The sequence below is a fragment of the Leptidea sinapis genome, chromosome 32, assembly GCF_905404315.1.
Source record: "Leptidea sinapis chromosome 32, ilLepSina1.1, whole genome shotgun sequence".
Lineage (NCBI taxonomy): Eukaryota > Metazoa > Arthropoda > Insecta > Lepidoptera > Pieridae > Leptidea > Leptidea sinapis.
Window position 1 is genome coordinate 2,564,131 of NC_066296.1, and position 20,906 is coordinate 2,585,036.

Below are 20,906 nucleotides of genomic sequence, written 5' to 3' on the forward strand. Positions count from 1 at the left end.
TCTTTAGCTGCAACGAAATATATTCGAAATTCAATTTCGTAAAGATCTTTATTAAGACGTTTGTCTGTTGAAATTTAAAATTGAATCTGAATTTTAAATTTTTGTTTTTAATTAATTCACGAATTGTTTCTTGATTTGCATTGATCTGAAATAGATAATTAAAATTATATTACACATATTAATTCCCACTATTTGTAAAATATTTAATATCATGTCCCCACAAAAACTATTGTTACCTGTTTTCTCGAAACAGTAATTTTCAAAGCGACAATACTAAAATCAAGGAATTGTTTTTTAGTAAAATATAGTAGATGCCACAATACTAATACTTTAAGAGTAAATTTTTTTTGTTCCCGAAGTGGTGGTAGTGAAAATCAAAAATAATTTTAAAAGAATAAATTTTGAGAAAGTCAATGACGTTTACGACTTTTATATTTTCGAATACTTTGCCAAAAATAAAACAAAAACAATGTCGGTCGGATAACTACCAAACTCCAAAATAAGATCACAAGCTGGTGGATAATCTGAAGAGCGCTTGAAAATTTCGGAGTGTCAGAGACCATTCGGAACATATACAATCTTATCTTTTGTTATTATTTGCAGTAGTATTAATTGTACATTTACATTTACATTGTACATCACATAAATTTTGCCAAAGTTAATAAATTTTTGGCAATTGATAGAAATATTGAAAACAAGCAAGTGAATTTCATAAATCTATTTTTCAAGCCTTTACATATTATTGTTCAAAAGTGTTGTTGAGTGAGTTAACGATTAGCATCATCATTTTCTAATAAAATGTGCGACCCGGCGATGGCTGGTCCATGCGACTACTCGTGAACTGACTGTCTATCTTTCACACGGCAGCTGTCTGGTTTTGATCTCTTAATTACACATTATTGTAATCCAGAATTTCTGTCAACCAATATTCAATATTAATTTCAAATTGATAAAAAAAAACATTTCAATTAAATAAAGGTTTTTAAAAAAAATAACAAATTTGAATGTCAAAAATGCATGTTACACAATTTCTCAACAAAGGAAAATTTGAGATTAAATTAAGGAAAGGAGCTAATTACCAATTTTTATTTCAATACCAGCGTCTTCCATTTGACAACAAGTCATCTCCGATCGCCTTGATTCTTTTGGGTTGCGCAGAAATGTGGGTTCTCTCTGCATCTTCTACCGCATTTATCACGGGGACTACTCAGATGAGCTGTTCGGGCTAATTTCAGCGGTCTAATTACACCAGTGGACATTACATGCAAAGTACTACCCGCATCACGTTTTGCAAGAAATTTCTTGCCTCGCACAGCCTCTTTGTGGAATCAATTACCGGCTGCGGTTTCCCCGAACCGCTATGACTTAGGGACCTTCAAGAAAAGAGCATACTCCCACCATAAATGCCGGCAATGCAACTCTTGACACCTGTTGATGCAATGTCCATGCGCGATTGCCTCACCCCTCATCATCCCGTGAGCCTCTTGCCCGTATTCTCCCTCTTATATAAAAAAATGTAATCTGTATTGTAAATAGTATAAGATATTTTGTAATTTGTCTAAATATTGTGGTTATTTATCTTATAGATATACACGGGTCCTGACAGACTGGTGAATGGATATCGGAGTCTAATATTAGGGTCCATTTTGGTTAGTTAAGTATGGACGGAAACTTATTGATAATCCCTACTAATATTATAAATGTGTTTTGAACGGGAGTGAATGAACCGGTTTTGATGAAATTTGGTACAGCGATAGATTAGACTTTGGGAATGAACATAGGCTACATTGTATCCCGGAAAAATATATGGATCCCGCGGGATTTGTGAAAAATTTAAATTCGTGTCAATAGCTGTAACAATACCGTATATATATACTATAATAGTAGGTTTAGTTTGTCATAGCAATCTTCCTCAAAATAAGATTCATATAATATGTTGGGAACGGGAGCGAAAACGGGAACCGGAACAGGAATAGGACATGAGATAATCTTCAATTCCAAGCTTGCAAGTCGCGAGCATCAGCTGGTATATAATAATAATTTAAATCTATTTTCATTGGTTTTAACGTCTATGAATGAAAATAGCGTATCTAAGCAGCTGACCATATAAACCGCTAATGAAATTCGTAATCGTAGTATTTTACAACCCACGAATGAATTCAGTTAAAACTGAAAGCCGTACATAACGGTAAATTTTATCGCCAATCGAACAGATCCGATAAAAATGCTACAAAAATGTTTGTAAATTCACGAACGTTTCAAAATACTTTCATTTAACGAGAATTTTATTTCGAAAAACATGATTGCAATGCTTACACAACTTCATGATTGATTTACTTATAAGTTTAACTAATTAAGGAATTTTCTATTTACCCGCAATATTGCCTGTAGATTTCATTCAGCTGGCAATGAGACCATTTTTTGCGTGGAACACAAATTTATACTATAAATCAAAAGTACCTCAAATACTGATTAAGAGCTATGTTAGTGAAATTTTTGTTAAAACTGGCCCAAGCGATTTGGAGATAAATTGTTTTTAAGAAATTAGTGCCACGTACCGGTAGACGCAGTGTTGGTAAGAAACCCACAAGGTGGACCGATGATTTGGTCAAGATCGCCGGAATACGTTGGATGAGGGCAGCGCAGGACCGATCGTCAAGGAGATATTTGGGGGAGGCCTTTGTCCAGTATTATTAGTCTTCCGGCTAATATGATGTAGTAATTAGTAAAAAACTATTGTTTTATTAATACAAACTCTTCTCTTTTATTACGGAGATATATGTATATGAGATAGAATAATCACCTATAGACATAATCATGAACATTTAGGACCCAGTATTAAAAAAATAAGTTTTGGAAGTAAAACCTCTTTAGATGCAATTTGAGAGTAACTCACTCACTCTTTAGTCAGTTGACGCAGTTTCAGTTTTCAAATGGAAAAAATAACAAGGAGATATATATCAAATCAAATCAAATCAAAATCACTTTATTCATGTAGGTCAAGGAAATGAAACTTATGAATGTCAAAAAAAGTTTTTTTTTTATCGAATCTACTGCTACTTCGTAAAGGGTTGAGCTAATATGAAGAAGTAGCAAGAAACTTATTGCCACTTTTTTAAATCCAGATGTACATTTTCATTGTTTTACAAATCATTTCAATTACAATATAATATGTAAAGTGGTGCAACAAACATACTGAAACGTCAAATAGTCAATGCCTTACACGAGTCAAAAAAGTAAATGTAAATTAATACAAAAGTTATTGAGTACAGTAGCTGTAGTAAATAAATAAAGGTAATATATGGACACTCCTCCGGTAAAAAGGTTTTATTACTACGTTATAAGAGGCGGGACTGCCTAAGATAGAATTTAAACTTAGTTTAGTATGAAACGTGCAGTGATTTGACATAAGTTTGAAATTATAGTAGCAATTAGTGACCCATCGCACGTAAATCTTGGTATGTCTTGTTCAAATTTCTGTTTTTTTTTTTTCATTAAAATAAGGGACGAGACGAGCAGGGCGTTCAGCTGATGGTAATTGATATGCACTGCCCATTACAATACAGTGCCGCTCAGCATTCTTGAAAAACCAAAATACCACCTTGAGACATATTAATATAAGTCTCATTTGCCCAGTAATTTCACTAGCTATGGCGCCCTTCAGACCGAAACACAGTAATTCTTTTACATTACTGCTACACAGCAGAAATTGTCGCCGTTGTGGTACCCATAATCTAGCCGGCATCCTGTGCAAAGGAGCCTCCCACTGGACAAAATGGTTATGGCTCCATCTGTAATAAGTCACGAAATAAACGTGCAAAATATGAATTCTTTTTATAGAACTTTTCATTAATGGTTGCAGCAACGAATGCAGGGAGCCCCCAGGAATCACCAGAAATAGCTGATTACGAGACCACCTTGGATGCAGCTGGTGAGTTTAGTATATTTGCTTTTATTAAGAAATACTGCTAATGATTGCCCCGAACATGTCATACACCTTTGTCAAATTTTTTTGTTTAAATATTATCTTATATCTTTAAACGAGCAATTCTTGTATATAAATATATATAATCTGAATCTTAGAAACGGCTCCAAGGATTTTCATAAAATTTAGTATACAGGGGATTTTGGGGGCAATAAATCGTTCTAGCTGTAGTTTTATCCGTGTTTTTATGAGAAACTGCTACAATAACATTAGAATACAAAGGTAATTTTCGCCACTAAGATTATAATCAGGTGGGACATTGGGCGATCCGGAGACCATAAGAATGCAGATGTCTGTAGTCCTATTACTTTCTCATTTTTTTTCAAGTTTTGTGACTTCTTAAAAAACTGAGCAAGGCTCTGTCGTCCAGGTACTTTTTATACTTTTCATTCAAATAGAAAAAGTCATTAATTATTTAATAGTATAATTATTGTTATTTATTTTATTAATTTTAATTATTGTCTGTCCATGTCGCACCTACTTCCGTAAATTAGTTGGGAACTGTACTCTCTAAATTTTTGACGAGTACATCTACCTAGGACAAACAATCCAGTTAGCCAGGTTGAATTTCGCGAAAGGGGTCACTCTCCAAATCATACTCGGCTGGACAGTGTTCAGGAAGTTCTGTAAAATCTTCTCATCCCAAATACCACATACTAAAGACGAAGTTTTTCAACCAGTTTGTGTTGCCAGTGATGACTTGCGGTACGCAGAAGTGGTCGCGAACTATGCGCCAAATGAGAAGTTCATGGTCGCTATGGTTGGAGTTCTCCGCGACATCAGCGAATCACAAATGAGAAAATCCGTAGGAGAACCAAAGTCAATCACATAGCCCAAATTATTGCGATACTGAAGTGGCAGTGGTCACGACATATAGATCGACGGACAGATTGTGGTTGGGGCAGTAAAGTCCTCGAATGGCGACCACGTACCGGAAGACGCAGTGTTGGTAGGCACCCCACAAGATGGACTGACGATCTGGTCAAGATTGCCGAAATACGTTGGATGAGGTCAGCGCAGGACCGATCGTCATGGAGATTATTGGGGGAGGCTTTTTTCCAGCAGTGGACGTCTTCCGGCTGATGATGATGAAATAGGATAAATATTTTTTATTTGAGTGTAGGCCAAACAAGCATACACACGGGACAGCTGATTGTATCTCATCATATATCTATAGAATCAATATACAAATAAAATAATATGTCTAAAGAAAGCTAAGAAACGAAATATAAAATGTGTATGAAAAAGGGACACCTTTCGGTGGCCTTCGTAGCCAAGGCCTAAAACTTCGCATATAAATTAAAACCTACTTTCGCACCTTCACTTTGATAATTTTTTTTATAATAGAGGGAGTAAACGGGCAAGAGGTTTATGATCTATGGATATCTAGTGTTACACCATCTAGTGGCGTAGTAGTTAGAATTAAAAACTAGGTCCATACAAAAGCACTCTGATCTTTGAAATTCTTTTTTTGCTACTTTATGTCATTTGCTGAATTTTTATATACTTACTAGCTGACCCAGCAAACGTTGTATTTTTATTTATTTTATTTTTATTTATTTAATAGGTACACACAACAGAATTACAACAAATACATAATAAAAAAAATAAACTATCAGCTAAATACAAGATAGGCTGCAACTCCACGAGGGTGTGTACTCAGCATGTTTAGCATAAGTTGATAACTATGCAAATACAACAGAAATAGCGATTTTAAAACTAACTTTAGGTAATGTAGTATTATAAAAGAAAAAGATAGAGAGAATATATATTTGGATAAATATTTATGGAAATAATTGTGGAAGTTAAATTAAGATGCTTTTTTAAAAATTTAAACTAATTAAGGAATTTATATAAACTAGATTTCCATTTACAAACAGATGAACTGTGGATGTCAGGTACTTGCCATATAAAGTAATGAAAAAATGTAATAATTAAAATTTTTGGGGTATAAGATGACAGAAACTTTATCGTATTATAATCATCATTATATTCGATTGTCATCTTGCAACTCTATTGCGCATGGAATAGAATAATATTAAAATCGCGATACAAAAATAGGTGTTGATCAAACCTATCCGATATACACACAAAATTTCAAACAAATTGGTTCAACCGTTTCGGGGGAGTTTGTTAACAAGCCGCGGGACACGAGAAAAGATTTCAGAGTAAGTTTAGAGCTAACTGAACCATTTTTCAATGACAAGTGCCGTCAGTTCGCACTAGACACACGTCTCTATTCCAAGTCCCTTTGAGACACACCAATTATATAAGGTATGCTCCTGCCTCCTTTTGCACTAACCACTGTGTTTCGGTCTGAAGGGCGCCGTACCTAGTGAAATTACTGGGCAAATGAGACTTAACATCTTTTGTCTCAGGGTGATGAGCGTAATTGTAGTGCTGCTGAGAACTTATGGGTTTTCAAGAATCCTTAGCGGCACTAAATTGTAATGGGCAGGGCGTTTCAATTACCAACAGCTGAACGTCCTGCTCGTCTCGTTAAGAGTCAAATTTTAGCGAAATTAACACTGAAAACAATTTAATACTTAGATCAAGGATTTATCTCCGCTGCGAAGTACAATAGATTTTTTATTACGGCAACTAATAGATGCTTGTGTGCGTAACATACGCTTCGTGTTATTTTACACTGAAATTAATAAAATACAAAATACTTACTGATGATTATATTTTATTACTTATGTCTTTCTTATTTCTTGTAGTATTATTTTTACAAAGTATTTCTACGCAACCCGGCATTTTAGTTTCAATTATTAGCAAAGTTTAACAGAACATGTGGCACGTCAACTTCAAACATTGTTCGAGACTGGCTTGAGTACGACCACTTTGGCGTAGTTTTAGTTGCCGCACTTCTCTACTACGCCTGCGGAGTTGGAGCGCAACGGAGATCAATCCTAAATCTAAGTCAAAGCATTTATATAATTCTAGATTTTTGCAAATTGACGTATAATTTATTAAATGTAGTTAACGTTCTGCTTCAATATTTATATGAACTACTAGCTGTTGCCTGCGCCTTCTTCCGCGTAGATAAATGGTTTTTAAAAATAATAAGAAAGTTTGGAATTAAAGATTATCTCATGTCTTATTCCAGTTCCGGTTCCCATTTTCGCTCCCGTTCCCAACATATTATATGAATCTTATTTCGAGGAAGATAACTATGACAAACTAAACCTACTATTGGTATAGCTCATCGAAGTGAACTTCAATTTTTCACAAATCCCGCGGCAACCATGGATCATGGTCCTTTTCTAAGCTCTAGTCTATCGCTGTACCAAATTTCATCAAAAACGGTTCAGTAGCTCTGCCGTGAAAGCGTAACAAACAAACATACATTCACAATTACAATATTAGTAGGGATGGTCGCATTTTCCGCATTATGTTTGGCATTCTACAACCGTGAGTTTTGCTAGAAACTACTTCACATCTAGTTTGTGGGATCAATTACCGGCAGCTGTATTCCCGAAGCTATCTTAAGCGCAGGCTACGCATCTCTGGATTTCTATGTCGGTTACTTTTTCACATCGCATAATGTAAGCCTCTAATCCACTTGCCCCTCTTACATATTAAAAAAACGGCCAAGTCGGACTCTCCCGTGAAGGGTTCCGTAGCAGCAAGTAACATACATAATAATAAGATTAATATAGAAATGAAAATGATATTCCATTATTTAAATGGAAAAGGCAAAAAATTTATGCTCAAAATCATACGGTGCAAATAAATGAGCTCTCATCATTTATACGTATTAAAAAAACTACTTACTAGATCTCGTTCAAACTAATTTTCGGTGGAAGTTTGATTGGTAACTAGTAGTATATCATATATTTTTGATTTGTTCCTGTTTCGCCCCGCAAAGTTTCGCCCCACACAAAAAATTCTTGTTTCGACCCAGATTTTATTCCTGTTTCGTCTCGAAAATAAGAATAATTAACAATTTATTATTTTATTCTTGTTTTGCCCCACTTTTTGATCTTTATTCGCCCCGGGTTGTAATTTATGTGTTTTACAACATGTTTGTACGGACAGCATACAAAATATTTTAAAAATCATATTTTTGACGATAAATATTATTAATGAACTCAACAAGTTAGTATTAAATACCAGAAATCTTTACTTATTCAAATTGTTATATTAATTGGTTTAGAAACTCAATATCTTAAAAAAACGTGTACAACGTGTGCCCGCTAAACAAGCAAGTTTATGGCTTAAAATCCTAACTTTTATCTACCGCTTTCTCCACCTTCATCTTGGACTGGAATGGACTTCGGAATCAAGATAATTTTACCATGTACTTGGTCCGTTTATGATATTTTTGTGCCAAATTATATACTTTTGAGACAACCTAAGACAGCTGTGCCGCAATCTTCAAGAACATAATATCCTGTAATAGGTTTATGAACACCATTCATGCCATCGTTTGGTCTCAGGTAAGCTATTGCTCTTATATATATCTAGAATATTGTTGTAATTCACATTTTTTTCTGGCAGAACAAAAATAACATTTTAATAAGTGGGACGAAACAGGAATAAAAATCAACGTGGGACGTAACAGGAACGTGGGACAAAAAGCCGGGGCGAAACAGGAACAAATCATATTTTTTTTGTTTTATCATTCTCTTACTTTAGAAGTGCCAGGGGGGGGGGTCGGGACACATTTTACCACTTTGGAAGTGTCTCTCGTGGAAACTATCCAGTTTAGAAAAAAGTGATAGTAAAAAACACGCATGAGTTTGATGAAAAAAAAATTTTGAGTTTCAGTTCTTTTTTTTACTATTTTATAATAATGCTGTTCACAAAATACATCTACTACCAAGTTTCAACAGCATAGTTCTTATAGTTTTGGAAAAAAGTTGCTGTGACATACACGGACAGACAGACAGAGAGACATGCCGAATTTATCAGGGTTCCATTTTTTGCCATTTGGCTACGGAACCTTAAAAACTGAGTCCAAACCTCTCGTATAGTGTATTCATAAGTGATTATCGTAATTTACAATTTATGTTTATACAATATAAATTTGTAGGCTTAGATAAATCAATTGTAGCTGTTAATGTAGAAATCATAGATGAAACATTTGAGTCTTACGCTGATAAGATTATTGTTTACATAATTTCACGGCATAGACACGTATGTGTGACGTCAACGTGACGTATGTACTCACACACATAGCCACAAGTGAACCTAAGTTATCAAGTTAGTAAAGCGTATCAAGTTTTAAGTATACTAGTGTGGTGAAGGTTGATAAAAGGCATTTATGTTCTCATAATTGATTCCGTTAGAATTATTTTTAATGTCATTTCTAATATACTATGGATACTACTACCGCTACGGAAACAAATGGCGCTCTGAGAGAGAAGAAGCGGTGCAAGAAACTCTCCCAGCATTTTTTTTCTGCGGTCTTTTTAATGAACAATATTGTACTGTCATTGTTATTGCTATAAAATTATCACAATATTGTCACAGGCTGTCCGATCATTTAGATATTCAGCTGTGGAGTAATAGGACTTACGACAGAGCCATTTTATTTATATTTATTATATTTATTTTTTAAAAAAAAATTAAGTTTATTTATAGATAATGCCTGAACATGAACTTTATTATAAGAATGACTGTATTATAAAAGAACATTTATGCATATACATTATTATGTACATGACAGAATATAAATGACTTTATAAACGAAACTATACACGATATCAGATTATTTGATGACAATTGTGTTTTGAGGTAATAAGTAATAAAACGAGCTAGACTTACTTCTGACAGCCCTGCCTATTACAATGCGTTAAGGATTCTTAAATTCTGATTCCTATTGGGGCAACGCTGCCGATATTAATACAATATTTGTGCTGCAGAAGAGGGCTATTCGCGCTATTAATATCCTAGGCTATACAGAATCATTGAGAGAAAAATTTAAAGAAATTAACATCTTGACTGTTGCTTCTCAATATATTCTTGATAATGTTGTGTATGTACATAGGCACATAAGTGAATTTGCTAGAAACTGTCATAACCTTAATTTTAACACGAGGAACAGGCATAAACTTATAATGCTCACTGACTTTAAGTCTTCTGTGGGGCGATGTATACGCTTTTACAACAAGATCCCAGAAAATGTTCAAAACAAATGTATTACGAAATTCAAAAGACTTGTTGAGAAATATTTGTGTGGTAAAGGTTACTACAACATAAATTACTTTCTTAATGATACCTCAGATTAGGAATTGAGCCACCGCCCTCAGGCTATTAATTAATAATAAGTTTAATTGTTTGATTTTACTTTGTAACAATATTTTCTATGAAAAAAAAAGCCCGCTGAGTTTGTTGCGCTCCTTCTTCTCAGGTCTGAGGCATACTTTTTGCAATGGGTGGTTTTTGACTTTCAATACCTAAGTGATATCACATCCTTTTTTGAGTAAAAATATTTGAATTTGAATTTACCAATATTCTGAACAGAAATGCATTCGCGCTCGTCACTTTGAGACATAAAATATTAAGTCTAATAAGCCCAGCACATTTCATTAGCTACGGCCCTACTAGCCCTTCAAACCAAAACACAATATGGTGCTTGCACAGTACTGTTTGATAGTAGCAAAAGGAGTCACTGTAGTAACCATCTAGGTGAGTGATTCAGTGCAAAGTCAAAGTCAAATAAATTTTATTCAATTAGGCTTAACTAAGCGCTTTTGAATCGTCACTACAAATATTTATTTTTAATTACTAAATTTATCTTATTATGTTCGTAAAAGTTGAGATCGTGAGAAGAACATACAAGAAACTCAACGGCCACTCATTTCAATCAAATAGAGTATTTTACAATGGCTGTAATATACATAACAGATTCGCTTGTAAGATGCTGCATCCAATATATGAGTCGTGTTTAAATAATATAAAATATTTCGTAAAAAGTAATAAAAAATTAACTGTATAAATATAAATTATCGTACATTGAATGCAACCTTTAGAGCTTGAATTCATTGTTTGTGTAATGATGCTTCGTGAACATGATGGTCGTGATTACTGTCACAATTAGTAATTGCATCCAACAAGAAGACTCCTACTTGTAAAGATTTATCTGTACTACAATAAATATATAACAACAGTCCTTCTGTGTTCCTTGTGACATTCCTTCCCTTGGGTTCCTTCAAAAATAGCTCATTCCACTTAAATGGCTGGCAATGCTCTCGTGATTCCTCTGGTGCTAAAAGAGAGTACCGATAATCTCTTACAATTAGGCCTAATCTGTACGCTTGGTTGTAAATAAAATAATTGACAAGGATACACTTCCCATGATATTGGCCTGCAAGACTACAATAATGGGACATCTTGGAACGCAAATCTCTTAAACTTATATGTCTACTCTTATTCCACCGAAAACGATGTTTCGATCGAAGTTTCAGGTGTTTCCTACTACGGTTCCATTCGTTCCGAAGTTTCATCCCGAACGTCATTGTGTGTAATTTCGAATTTCCAAACCTACTCTAATTCATTAACGTTGTGAACAAAAATTCTAATCTTATGACTTCTTCTTCGTCGGATTACTCTTGACAGAGCAGTCGTGGTCACGTCGAACGACGAACGATTCTACGCCAGTTATCCCTGGCTGTTGCTTCTCTGGCACATGTGTTGAGGGGAGTATTGGTTAGAGCTTTGATCTGGTCTGTCCAGCGCATAGGGGAGCGTCCTCTTGATCTACTGCTAATTATAATATAATCTTACGACAGCTGCACGGAATTTTCACCTCAACTTGACTATAGTCGACGACTATTGACGTGACGAATATTGTCTATAGTTAAAAGTTGAAACCGAAACTTCGTTTAAATTTCGTTCGTCTACGAAAATCGTTTCGTAGAAAGAGAGTAGACACCCTGTTCTTTGAACAATTTAAATATCGCTGACGATATCTACCTAAAGTTGAGAAAGATAGGCGTCAGACCTGCGAAAATACTCAGCGGCCTCTTTTTAAATAAAATTGCATTGCAATAAAATTTATTCATCAAAAAACCCGGAGGCTTTACAAGTGGGAGGCTAGATTATGGGTACCACGATGGCGCCTATTTTTGCCGTGAAGCAGTAATGTGTATGAATTACTGTGTTTCGGTCTGAAGGGCGCCTTAGCTAGTGAAATTACTGGGCAAATGAGTCTTGACATCTTATTTCCCAAGGTGACGAGCGCAATAGTGCAAGTCAAATTTTTGGGTTTTTCAATAATCCTGAGCGGTACTGCATTTTAATTCAAAAAAGTGGTATTATTAAGAAGATCATTTATATTATAGTATCCTACCAGACAAGCCTTTTTTACCAATTCTTTTGAATTGCGCACTGTGTGTATTTTGTACATTATATTCTTGGATCCTATAGCAAAAGTATATCCATCACCCAATTTTTCTCTTCTAAGTTCAACAAAACTCTCGCACCTACATTTTTAATGTTTAGCACGGTAAAATTTATTTAATTCTTGGTTTCCTTGCCATTTAAAAATAAGTTATTTCCACTAAACCGGAATATGATATCAGATAAAAAAGAGGCTCTCTGAGATTTTTGCATCCGTTCTTCTCTGGTCTCATAAATATATTGGAATATGTGATAGATTTAAAGGTTCAAAACGTAATCGAAAATCTTAATTTATAATCTTAGACTTAACATATTGTCTCATGGTGACGAGTAGGGGGGGCAGAAGGGGTTCCAATCAATAATGATTAAGACATAACAACGGAATTGTCATATTTGATTATGTAAAATGTAGATAATATATACTTACTATGTAAATAATTGTAACAATATTATTAAAAATTAAATAAATAATATATTGTAACCAGTGGGAGGTTCCTTTCCACAGGATGCCGGCTAGATTATGGGTAACACAGCGGCGCCTATTTCTGCCGTAAAGCAGTAATGTGTAAGCATTACTGTCTTTCGGTCCGAAGGGTGCCGTAGCTAGTGAAATTACTGGGCAAATGATTCTATCAAGAATCCTGATCGGCACTGCATTGTAACGGGCAGGGCGTATCAATTACCATCGGATGAACGTCCTGCTCGTCTTGTTCCTTATTTTCATAAAAAAAACTTATAATTAGTAAAAGTTGATGAACCCTACATAGATTTATAACTAAAATAAATTTTCGTCTTTTGTGTACGTAGTTTGATGGACAGGCGATTAAGAAGGGCGAGGACATTGTCCCGGGAAATTATAACGTTTTCAACCTACGTTATATTATGATGTATAAAATGATGACATACGTGTCAAAAGAGAACCACTTCAAAAGTTGTCTGAAATGAGTAGAAGAACGATAAAGTGAAGGCTAGTTTCTTACGTATTTTGTGTTTCTTATTCATCATCATCAACTGCCGGAAGACGTTCACTGCTGGACAAAGGCCTCCTCCAAAGTTTTCCACGACGATCAGTCCTACGCTGCCCTCATCCAACGTATTCCGGCGATCTTGACCAGATCGTCGGTCAATCTTGTTGGGGGCCTACCAAAACTACGTCTGTCGATACATGCTCGCCATTCGAGAACTTTATTGCCCCACTGTCAGTCAAACTATGAGCCCTGCCCACTGCTGCTTCAGTTTCGCGTACATTTGGACTAAATCGGTAACTCTGGTTCTCCTACGGATCTCCTCACTTCTGATTGGATCTCGCAGGGAAACTCCGAGCATAGCCCTCTCCATTGCCCTCTGAGTAACCATGAGCTTTCTCATAAGGCCCATAGTTAGCGACCACGTCTGCGTACCCTAAGTCATCACTGGCAACAGACGCACTGTTTCTTGTATGAAGACTTTTTTTATGACTGAGAAGTCGCTAGAGATAGCGTTCTTCATTATGTCTTCTTATTCTTTATTTCTTATTTTTTTTGAGCTGATGGTAATTGATACGCCTTGTCGATTTTAAATGCAGTGCCTCTCAGGATCCTTGAAAAACCCAAAAATTCTGAGCGGCACAACAATTGCGCTCGTCACCTTGAGAGATAAGATGTTAAGTCTCATTTGCTCAGTAATTTCACTAGCTTCGGCGCCCTTTAGACCGAAACACAATAATGCTTACACGTTACTGCTTCACGGCAGAAAAGGGTGCCGTTGTGGTACCTACCCATAATATAGCCGGTATCTTATGCAAAGGAGCCTCCCACTGGTAAAATAGCTCTCTAGGAGTGTCAGTAATGGTTCAATTAGTCAACCTTTGTGAATGTTGATAGTAAACGTTTCGAGTCAACACCATTCATATTGACTTTTTAATAAAAAACCCATAAAATTGTTCGAACCTTACTGAAATCGCTTTCCCACTTCGAATGTTTCCACCATGGAAAACAAAGTCAATGTTATAGCTCGTCGTTGGACCACTGTATATTCCTTGCTAGAAAGAAAGATCTAATACTAAAACAATTTTCTCTCGTTGCTCATTTAAATACCAAGTTTTGTTGGCTTATCTTCAGTTTGTCATTTTGAGTGATGATAAGACTTTCAAATTCGAAAAACCATCCAATAGAGAACCATTGATTTTTAGGCATTGAACATATTAATAAGAGAGCCCCATTTTCATCCAGTGATTTCAATAAAAATATTATAAAACATTCTTATAACATAAAAAGCATATTTCATAATTCATATACACTTATGACAGATGACAGCTATAATCTTTACGTTTCTGTTCGCTTTCAAACTTAGCCGGATTATACTTCGCCGCCAATCGCCATACTGTAATTACTACTATTTCAAACTTATGTCAAATCACTGCACGTTTCATACAAAACTGAATTTCAATTTTTACTTAATCAGTCCCTCCGCTTATTACGTCATATTTATTTTTATGGAATAGGAGGACAAACGAGCGTACGGGTCACCTGGTGTTAAGTGATCACCGCCGCCCACAATCTCTGGCAACACCAGAGGAATCACAGGAACGTTGCCGGCCCTTAAGGAAGGAGTATGTGCTTTTTTTGAAGGTACCCACGCAACGCCAAGTGATCCACCCGTTCACAGAGCACTGGGTTCCCGACAATTTGAGCTGCTCTACGTTGCACGCGGTCAAATGGGTCGAGCTGATATGGGTGCGCCAGACCAGAGATGACAGCAATACTCCATGTGTGGCCGGACCTGCGCTTTGTAGAGCACCTTGAAGTATTTCCGTGCTCTATTGATGACGCGCAGCTTCTTCGAAGCCAATTTGGTTTTGCCCTCCAGATTGCCACGGAATTGGCAATCGCTCGAGATTTCGAGACCCAGTATTCCGATACTAGGCGAGGCTTTAAGGGAAGTGTTGTCGAAGAGCGGTGATACGACAAATGGGTTTTTTTTAGTGGTAAATACGCAAACTTGAGTCCCCTGGGGGTTAAATTGGACAAGGTTCAATTTACCCCATCCGGCAACCTTCTCAAGAGAGGACTCGATAGAAGCACAAGTTCCTCCCAGCACTGGTTAACAAGCCCAAACGACGGAAGTTTTGAGAGCAGCACCTTGTGCCATACACGATCAAAGGCCTTCGCTATATCCAGGCTAACTGCCGCTCATCTATGTGTTAGGTATACCAGAAGATCACTTGCCGACCGACCATGGCGAAAGCCATACTGTCGGTCGTTGATCAACTGGTGACCCTCTGGGTATACCAAGAGCTGGCGGCTGATTATGCTCTCCATGATTTTGGAGAGCAGGGAGGTAATAGCAATAGGCCTGTAGGATCCGAACTGTCTCCTTTGTTTTTGATCGGATAGACAAGAGCTGACTTCAATGATTCAGGGACTACGCCTTTGGAATAAGAGTGTCGGAATAAACGCGTTAGCACCGGCGTCAACTCATAGGCACACGTTCTAAGCACGATTAGAGAAATGCCATCCAGCCCGCTCGATTTCCTGACGTCCAACGAAAACAGAGCTCGCATAACAGTTTTCTGTCTGAAGTGTACTTCAGGTATAGAGCTCTGACACCGCGGGATGGTCGGCGGTGTTTTTCCGTTGTCGTCAAGAGCTCGACTGTGGAGGCGAAAAGAGCGCACAGGAGATTGGCTTTCTCTTTTGCCGTATGGGCCAGGGTGTCATTCCTCATGTGCAACGGCGGCAGGGACGTCTGGTTGAAGTTACCAAGAGCAGCTTTCGACAACGACCAGAACTTGCCACTGCAAATAGCCACAAACTGAGAGTTGAACAAAGCATACAAGATTTTATAAGGATACGACACTCGAACGGTTAGCTCAGTTTGTTAGAGCACCGGCACGGAACGCCGGAGGTCGTGGGTTCGAGTCCCGCATCGTCCATTAAATGTTGTTGTTTTTCAAATTTTATTCGTGTATTATTCCTACAAGTGAGGGTTATCACTTTAAAAACATAAGAAATTGATTAATTATGCTCAATTTTGTACCCGGGGTACGTTAAATATGACGTATCGCTGGTTCGAGATATCTGCGTCTCCATAAGGAAACGCAAGGCCGGCTGCGCCGTCTCAAGGTGATGGTGGACGGCGTTTAAGTTGGAGTGAATTCCCCTGATGTTGCAAAAGTCCACGTTGAGTGTGGAGCGGGGTGCCGTGGTGTTACTGCCTCGTTTGTCCTTGGTCATGCGCGGTTCTGTGCCCTCCCCAGAATACGAAGGGCAGCCCGAGCTAGAGTGCTCGGGGAGGGATTCTCCGACTCTGGTAGAGCCGGTACCCTCCTGGGGTAAAATCTCTTTGAGCACCGCTGTCATATTAAGGAGGAGGGAGGAGGGGGCGGGATATCGCCTCCGGTCCTCGACACTAACCTATGCGAAACGTAGCGGCACTAGGCCGCTACTTCACGCCGGTATTCTGTACCAGCGTGGTAATTAACCCGGATGAGTCTGGCTCGATTTTGCTGACGTCATAAGACGGCAGCGTGACTCCCACTTCGAAAAAGCCCTTAGTCTTACGACACCCATGGGCCTAGGACTCCCCTATTCTTTTTACGCCCCGGGGAAAGTACAGGGCAGTAAAGTATTTACATGGTCTTTGAATCTACCTAATATTTTATAGCTTTAAGTACATTATCTCCATCACTATTCACTGTTTTAAGCTGTTTAGCTTAGATTTAAATTATATGTATATATTATATTATAGCCAAGAATTAAATTATACATGTTGTACTATACTTTACTAGCCAAGCTTATATTTATTCTAATCAAAATATTAAATCTGCTCTATAATATCGGCGCTCGTCTTGTATTTAAAATGAAACTGAATATATTCAATTAGGTACATTGACATAAAACTGAATGTTTGTGCCAAATATCACATCACTCTGTCAACAGGAAAGGGGTCTTAATTTAATTACTTAGATACTTAGATTATGGATTGGTCTCCGCTGCGCTCTAACTAGATACCGAAGGTGTAGTCGCAAATTGTGTGCAACTAATACTACACCCAAGTGGGCGTACTCGAACCAGTCCCGAACAATGCCGACGTTGACGAGCCACGTGTTCTGTTAAACTTTGCTAATAAATGATGCTAAAATGCCTGCGTATTAAACTTTGTAAAAATAATACTACAAGAAATAAAAAAGACACTGGGATCACATATCATCAGTAAGTATTTTGTATTTTATTAATTTCAATGTAAAATAACACGAGGTGTAAGTTACAAAATTTGACAGATGTTATTGAGTGTCAAGATGCTACGCACACAAGCATCTAATAGTTGCCGTAATAGAAATGCTATTGTTCTTTGGCAGTGCCCTATCTAGTTGGAGCGCAGCGGTGACCAATCCTTAATCTAAAGTTAGATACTTAATTTAACCCAAAAAACAAACAAGGCAAGCTAAATAAAATAGAGTTCTTGAAAGGTTTGATGCTAGTGTAATAACTAAGAAGTGGGTAATCTTTGTGTCTCACTCGAAAACATGTGTGAAATTCATACACGTAAGTTAGGTAGAAGTGAAACCGTCAAAAATCATGAAGAATTTTATTATAAAAATGATGAAAAATCTCTACTAATTTATAATTTTTAACAAAACACCACGGTTGTTGAGAAGCCTTTTCTCAAGCTTTGTACTACGCATGCGCGCACAAATACGTATTAACACACGTGCAACAGCCCAAGCAATCTGCGGGAGCTTGGTAAACACAAGTGTACGAAGCAGAGCACAAAGAGAACCACCAAGAACCACTACTATAATAATTTTAAGATGTGCATTTTGCATGAACCTCTAAGCTACATATGAGGTCCTGGTACATGTTGCTAGGATGACACATGATTTCTATCACCGCCACCATATTTTTGTTCTCCTGGTGTCTATGTAGTAATACGTCGTGTGCGTAACATCAGAATATATAATGGTATACTCGCATCATACATAAGACAATCTCTTCTTCAACTGTGATCGCCTGGTGCAAAACACAGTATAATGCTTCCTAACTTATTGACTCCCATGTTAAATCTAATGATTTAATGTGTCTGTCTCATTCTCTCGCCAGCTGAATCCTATACCTGTTTGTGTCTCTACCGTCTCGCTTTTTCGTTTCATCGAGTTTCAAATCACAACGGTTCCAAGGAAGTTTCAGTTTTCAATTTAATTTATATATCTGGATGTAATCGCATAAAATACTGTCTATTTACTTTAGTATATTAAAAGCACTTGTCTAATCTTAACAGCATAAAGTTGAACCACAATAATCGATTTAACACAAAACAATAACATTAAGACGTGGAGGTAATATTTACAATAACCAAGCATTGTTCCTCGCCAGATGATTTAACGGCTATCGAAATAATAACATTAGAGTTTACGAGGTGAAGGAATTAAACGGGTCAGTTTTTTTGATTGATTGGTTCCGTACCAAAAGAGACAAGGTATATTTTGGATGTAGAGGCACACTATACCACTATACCAGTGGGAGCCTCCTTTTCAGCCGGCTAGAGTATGGGTACCATAACGGTTCCTATTTCTGCCGTGAAGCAGTAATGTGTCAGCATTACTGTGTTTCGATCTGAAGAGAGCCGAAAGGAGGGGTAGCTAGTGAAATTTTTGGGTAAATGAGAGTTAACATCTTATGTCTCAAGGTGACGAGCGCAGTTGTAGTGCCGCTCAGTATTTTTGGGTTTTTCAAGACTCCTGAGCAGCCATATATTATAATGGGCAGGGCGAATCAATTGCCATTACCTGCACGTCCTGCTCGTCTCGTCTCATAGTGTCATAAAAAAATACTGCTCTTCATTGGCAGTTTTTGTGAAATAATTTTTTTTATGAAAGAGGACTACAAACGAGCGTACAGGTTACGTGATGCTAAGTGATCACCGCCACCCACTTTCAAATGCAATACCAGAGGAATCACAGGAGCGTTGCTGGCTCTTTAGAAAAGTTTTCTTACCTTTTTTCCCACCTTGTAAGTTATCAACAAAATGATTGACTAGAGTTCAATGTTTCTTGTATGTTCTTCTCACGAGTTCTACTTTTCCGGACCAAATGGTAGATTCAGTAATTTAAAAGAAATATTTATAGTGATGATTCAAAAACATATTAGTTTAAGCCTTAGTAAAGTATAAGCACTTTGACTTTGACTTTGAAATGTCATCAAAATCCGATTGAAGTGTAGATGCTTGAAAGTTAGTTGACTGCAGAAATTTATAGCGGAAATGGGGATGTAGGGGATAGATTGGCCACGTTTAAGATACAGGATGTATAGAAAGGAGATAAAGTCTACGATTATGAGCATAAGAGTAATTATTATGAATGGATTTCTTAAAAATGTAACATGGGTTTGATATTACATTTTTAAACATTTTATTCCGTAGATTTGTTGTTGTCCCTACTTTTCCTAGTGCGCAAGTCTTTCGACTTCCCTTGCTCGAGGGGACATTCTCAAGGTCTTTCTTTTAAGAGTTATCCGCAATCAAAATTATTATCCATTAATTCGAAATTATTAGAAACTGACTGGCATAGCAAATTTTCCTTACATAGCGTAGATAAAGCTGTTACATTATTTTATAAAAATCCTTGATAAATTATTTGAAAAGTACATACCGACTAAACGTATAATGCGAGAAGCCTATCCTAAATGGTATACGCCTGCACTGATTAAGTCTCTTAAAGAAAAACACAAATATCTAAAAAAATATAAAACGTACAACAATAAATCCGATCAATTGACTTACTTTTTGTTACTCGACAGAACCAAATCATTCGAAAAACGTTGTTATGAGAACTATATAGCAAATGTAGGAAGTTCTATCGAAAGGGATCCTAAGCATTTTTGGTCTTACGTAAAATCACGAACCAAATCTAACAGCATTCCCAGCTCAATGCAGTATCTTGGAAGTGTTGCTGACACAGGCGACAATATTTGTACGTCATTTAGCAATTATTTTCACTCAACATTACTCAACCCTAGCGACACTGACTCATCATCATCTATTAATCATAACTTGTTAAACTGTACTTCTCACTCAAGTTGTATTCCTCAAATCCACATAGACACAGATCTAGTAGCACAACTACTATCAAAACTTGACCCAACTAAATCAGCCGGACCAGACCATATAGGTCCCATATTTTTAAAAAATTGTGCTAAAACTATTGCAATTCCCATCGCACTCTTGTATAGAAAATCTCTTACTGAATGTACGTTTCCTCAAATTTGGAAATCAGCTTATATTACACCAATATACAAAAAAGGTTTTAAAATGTATGTATTAAACTACAGACCTATATCTAAGCTATGCCTAATAGCCAAAGTATTTGAGAATATAATACACACCCAGGTTTACGACTCATTAAAAAACTCCTTCCACCCATCTCAACATGGATTCCTCAAAGGGAGATCTACTGTATCCAACCTTATCTTGCTCAGTGAATTTCTGACTGAAGCCATGGACAATGGTAGCCAGGTAGATGTAGTATATACCAATTATAGCAAAGCCTTTGACCGAATAGACCTTAAGACGCTTTTATCGAAAATTCAACTTTTCG

At 36.8% G+C, this 20,906-nt stretch overlaps 1 protein-coding gene across 1 annotated transcript in view; it reads left to right on the top strand.

Moving 5' to 3' along the window:
- LOC126974531 (synaptic vesicle glycoprotein 2B-like) overlaps nt 1–20,906 on the top strand; it is a 45,052-nt gene that overhangs the window by 263 nt on the left and 23,883 nt on the right. The window contains exon 2 of the mRNA XM_050822046.1: nt 3,863–3,931. Coding sequence (XP_050678003.1) covers nt 3,863–3,931 — 69 coding nt within the window. The remainder of the gene's footprint in view (nt 1–3,862; nt 3,932–20,906) is intronic.